Here is a 5,375-nt window from a genome sequence, read left to right as displayed (position 1 = left end):
CCATTTGAAGGAAATTTTTTAGATTCTTCACTTCATACTATACACCAAAATATATTCCAGATAAACTAGAGTTAAATATAAAATGTACATATAAAAATATGATATAATCACATACATTAAAAAATAAAACTGTAGGGGCCTGCCTGGTGGCGTAGTGGTTAAGTTTGCACACTCCACTTCAGAGGCCCGGGGTTCACCCGTTCGGATCCCGGGCACACACCGTCGCACCGCTTCTCAAGCCATGCTGTGGCGGCATCCCATATAAAGTAGAGGAAGATGGGCACGGATGTTAGCCCAGGGCCAGTCTTCCTCAGCAAAAAGAGGAGGATTGGCATTGGATGTTAGCTCAGGGCTGATCTTCCTCACAAATAAATAAATAAACTGTAAAAAGTCTGAAAAAAATATGTGATTACCAAATATATGAAAGAGTGGAAGACCTAAACGTAAAAGCAAAGAATGAAATTTCAAAGGAAACAAAGCTATAGAACTAACTCATTAAATAGAACTTGACTCATTAAAACCAAACTGATAAGAAATGGACAGAGGGGTAGAGAGTCCTTCCCATGAACTGAATGTTGGGGTCCCCTGTGCAGGGAAGTGGTTTGGTTAGCAAGAAATTAGAGAAGGAGCAGCATGGGTATCTTTCATGAAGGCCAAGTGATGCCTGACATCATATTCCTTCCCTAGTGATGTGAAATGTCCAAATCCTCTCCAAGACTGATGTGTTCAAGGCCTAAACTTTGACGTCTTTCCCTGGACTCTCCTGTGTTCAGTTGATAGCTATTATTCTAATTTTGTTTGAGTGGGTCTTTTTTATGAAACAAAAGAGGTGACTAATACTTAGGGAGTGCTTCCTCTGTGCCAGGTTATGTTTTATATGCATTATCTCATTTAATTCTTATAATAACCCCACAAGATAGGTACTATTATTCCCATTTAACAAGTGGGGAAATTGAGACTTAAGAGATTAACTGAACTGCCCAAGATCACACAGCTGGTATGGATTCAGACCCACGCAGAGCGACTCTCAGCACAAATCTCTTCCCATAGAAAGCCATACTTTTTACTTCTTTAATCCATTCCTGTTTCTCCACACAGTAGGCACATGAAACATGTATCTTTCTGAGTTAACCTGTAAAATGGTTGTCAGTGCCTGTACATACGTGTTCCATAAAAGTTAACTCCTTCCCTAAGCTCTGCGTCCCCATTAGGACTGTTGGTTCAGGGCTTCATCACATTTTTCTTATATTGTTGTGATGATGGTAATGTTATCGCGTGTTCCCGGCATTATGTAAAGTATTCCACCAACTAAAGCTGAGTCCACATTTATTGAGCACTTACTATAACTTAGGTATTATGCTAAACATTTTTTATGGATTAATACCCAACAATCCTATAAGGTCAGTTCTGTTTTGTTTTGAGTGCAGATGACCCCAACATCCTCCCTACTTTAATTCTTCTCTTTAATACTACTACTAACTGTTTTGAAGTATAATTTCCCTACAGTAAACTGCACTTATTTAAAGCATACGTTTCAATGAGTTTTGGCACTTGTATGAAACCACCACCACGAGACTGTTTTCGTTCCCCCTCCATTCCCCTGCGCCTCCGGCGCCTCCCCCTGCCCAGCCCCGGTCCCAGACCCCAGGCCGCCCCCACCACCCCGCAGCTCGCCCACAGGCCGCCCCGCGCCGGTGTCGTCACTGCTCCGCGCCCCGCCGCCGCGGCGCGCGGCACTTCCGGCCGCGAGGACGTGGTGGGCGGGGTAGGATGGCGTCACGGGGGCGCGCGCCGGAAGCGGCCGCGGACTGGGCGGAAGTGGCGGGGCGGGGCGCGGAGGCGATGGGGGGCGGCGGCGGAGGCTGGCGATGAGCGGCGGGAGCGCGTGAGCGGGCCGGCAAGCGAGGCTGGGGGGCCCCGGAGAGCGAGCCGCAGGGCGGAGGGCGGGGGCGCTAGCGCTCCGGGCGGCGGGCGGCGGCCAGGACGCGACGGCGGCGGCCAAGGCGCGGCGGCCGAGAAGATGGCGGACGGCGACAGCGGCAGCGAGCGCGGCGGCGGCGGGCTCGGCGGCTTCCAGCCCGCGTCCCGTGGCGGCGGCGAGCAGGAGACGCAGGAGTTGGCCTCGAAGCGGCTGGACATCCAGAACAAGCGCTTTTACCTGGACGTGAAGCAGAACGCCAAGGGCCGCTTCCTCAAGATCGCCGAGGTGGGCGCCGGCGGCTCCAAGAGCCGCCTCACGCTGTCCATGGCGGTGGCCGCCGAGTTCCGCGACTACCTGGGCGACTTCATTGAGCACTACGCGCAGCTGGGCCCCAGCAGCCCGGAGCAGGTGGCGGCGGCGGCAGGTGCTGAGGAGGGCGGTGGGCCGCGGCGCGCGCTCAAGAGCGAGTTCCTGGTGCGCGAGAACCGCAAGTACTACCTGGACCTTAAGGAGAACCAGCGCGGCCGCTTCCTGCGTATCCGCCAGACAGTCAACCGCGGCGGCGGCCCCGGGCCCGGCGGCCTGCAGAGCGGCCAGACCATCGCCCTGCCCGCCCAGGGCCTCATCGAGTTCCGCGACGCGCTGGCCAAGCTCATCGACGACTACGGCGGCGAGGACGACGAGCTGGCGGGGGGGCCCGGCGGCGGGGGGCCCGGCGGCGGCCTGTACGGGGAGCTCCCGGAAGGCACCTCCATCACGGTGGACTCGAAGCGCTTTTTCTTCGACGTGGGCTGCAACAAGTACGGGGTGTTCCTGCGCGTGAGCGAGGTGAAGCCGTCCTACCGCAACGCCATCACCGTCCCCTTCAAGGCCTGGGGCAAGTTCGGGGGCGCCTTTTGCCGGTATGCGGATGAGATGAAGGAGATCCAGGAGCGGCAGAGGGATAAACTTTATGAGCGACGCGGCGGCGACGAGTCCGAGGGCGAGGAGGTGGATGAGGATTGAAACTCACAGTTTCTCCTGTGGGCCTTCCCACCCCACCATCGTCCACTTGGCTAGAGAGCTCCCCTTCCTGCTCATCCACAGTGAGTTAATGGAGTGGGAGCAAGGGAGGCCCAGAGGGAGAAAACGAAATTTAAAATTATATAGTTAATTAAGACAAATAACCATAAGAGAACAGTCACGGACAATTAGAGAAAAGCAGTAAAGTTCCAAGGAACTGACAGCAACCTGCAAAGAGAGGACAACAGCTTCTCCTCACCTGAGCAAAATAGTCTCAGCTTCTGGTGTTTCCCAACTGAGGTTCCTAAACTCCTCAGGATAACCCTGGAAGGGATAGCCCCTCGCACATCGTGTGCCCAGGAACACTTGAGTTACCTGGACCCCGTTGATAACAGCTGAATTTGTTCTACCTGGGTAACCTGGACTAAAGATCTCTCCAGACCTTGCTGTTGCAGTGTCTGCCCCTTCACTTCCATTGAAATCAGCATTTTGGATCCAAGTCTTCATAGGAATCTTGAGAAGAGAGAGGCCTTTGCAGTTACCCAGTTCTGAGGGTATAGGTTTCATGAAAAGGAATGCAACTCTAAATAATCATAGAGCTAAATAAGAATTTAAGAAGCCACCGGGGAATACAGAAACAAATTGGATCCATTTTGTTTAAAATGGTTTTGCATGGAACCTGGACCAAGGCCTGTGTCTTTTCTTTGCAGAATTGTTTTCTGGGACGCAAATGGATTCAGATGTCACTCCTTGAATTAGAATCCGTTACTGAAATATTTTAAAAGTTGGCAAAAATTTTTCAAAGATAAAAGAGCATTTTTACATTGGGGGTTGCTGAGGTAGGCACAAGAAGAAATCAGGCATAAAGCACAAGGAAAACTGTTTGAGTGGATTGGTTGCTGCTCACTAAAGTTCTTCCCCTGATCTCCAAATATGGAGGTCATTACCAAGAAATGGCTTCGGTATGAATGAGAGCCAGATCCCTGTGGCTCCACCGTGTGAGCCAGTGAATTATGGCTAATTTGGCTGTTTCAGCCACTGGATGGCTGGATTTTAAACCGTAAAACTTGAAGATGACTACAAAAGGAACAGTGTGGCTACAAGCCTGAGCTTTAATGGAATGTACGTCCTCACAGAAGTTGGAAATAACCAAAACTGAAGTCATCTACCTTCAGTTTAATCTGTGGATTTGTTCAAATACTAAAGATCCTCAGGTCCAGAATTCCAGCATCATTTATTCTTTTAAAATAAATTTTTAAGAACTTGATCCATTGTTTCAGTACCTCACAATCAGAGTTGGCAAATGATGGATGAGTGATTCATGCAGCATGACCTTTGGAAGCTGAAATCCATCTGAATAGAGCTGAAGTGAAAGTGAATATGCTGACTATATCCTGGAAGCATTTTTATACCATCTTGAAATTTCAACAAACTGGCTTTTGCCAGTTTATCCAGCTGTCTTACAAGAATAAAAGTTGGGGTTTTCAAGGATCGCCTCTTCTATATTTTAAATGGATTTTCTGTAAAAATGATTTTACTAATCAAGTCAATCCCGCCCCATCAAAAGGTATTCCTAGAAATGTCATAGATCTAGGTAACTTTGAATTGAATGGGAGCTAATGTTCTTTCCAAAGTTTTCAAGTATTCTTTGTGCGACACCTTCTCAACCAGGAGGCAAGTAACCCCACCTCCACCATCTTAGTATTTTTTTTTAACTGCATGCCTGCCCTTTATTTGAGCTGCCTTTTAATTTATTGCATACCCTTTTTATTATCTTATTTTGGTATTATTCAACCTCTACAGTCTTTTTGTATTTATTGGGAATAAATAATATACATAAAGGTCATTTTCATGCATTGTGGCTGAGAGAGAGGGAAATATTGTGTATATAAAATTAGGCTTTTTTAAAAATTAGATTATGATTCAGAATATTGTTGATCTTAGATTTTTAAAAAAAAGTGGAAGAGCCACAGACATTGGTGCCCTTTTCAGACTATTTCTCTACTCTCATCATCCACAGTAGACTTTTTAAACATTTTTTTTAGAGCTTTTCTTTTTTTTAAAATTTTTCTCCGTTGCAAAGAATGTTTCCTAAATTGTATGGGAGCAATAGTATTTTTGATGTTTTAATGACATCTGTATACTTGTACTGTATTTTGTACTACAAGGCAGCTGTTTTCAATAATGTCCTGCTGTATTTACCTATGTGTTTTGAGTGTTTATTTCTTTGCTGCGGAGAACAAATCCCTAAGTAGTTTTAGTAAAGGAGCTGAGAAACTAGCATTAGGTTTGCAGAAACTGTTTAAGTTTCAAACTCTGAGGCAGCAATGAAAATTAAGTTTGCAGCTGTTAGTTGATTGCTGTAACTTTTTCATTTTCGAACCATGTACAATTCCTGTAAAGACCAACTTGTTTTCTTGCTTCAGTGGTGATTCTATTGCTCAGCTGCAGT

At 47.3% G+C, this 5,375-nt stretch overlaps 1 protein-coding gene across 1 annotated transcript; it reads left to right on the top strand.

Annotated features, from left to right (window-relative positions):
- The first annotated feature begins 1,889 nt into the window (after window positions 1-1,889).
- Window positions 1,890-5,124, top strand: PURB (purine rich element binding protein B). Its single transcript, XM_058534753.1, has one exon. The coding sequence runs from the start codon at window positions 2,021-2,023 to the stop codon at window positions 2,924-2,926; it is 906 nt and encodes a 301-aa protein (XP_058390736.1). The 5' UTR covers window positions 1,890-2,020; the 3' UTR covers window positions 2,927-5,124.
- The last annotated feature ends 251 nt before the right edge of the window (window positions 5,125-5,375 follow it).

Source organism: Diceros bicornis, chromosome 41, assembly GCF_020826845.1.
Source record: "Diceros bicornis minor isolate mBicDic1 chromosome 41, mDicBic1.mat.cur, whole genome shotgun sequence".
In the NCBI taxonomy this organism is placed as follows: domain Eukaryota; kingdom Metazoa; phylum Chordata; class Mammalia; order Perissodactyla; family Rhinocerotidae; genus Diceros; species Diceros bicornis.
The sequence above is the reverse complement of the archived record's forward strand: the minus strand, read 5'-3'. Positions and strand labels throughout refer to the sequence as shown.

Excerpts from the sequence above, each read along its gene's own strand:
- PURB (XM_058534753.1), top strand. The coding sequence starts at position 2,021 with ATGGCGGACGGCGACAGCGGCAGCGAGCGCGGCGGCGGCGGGCTCGGC.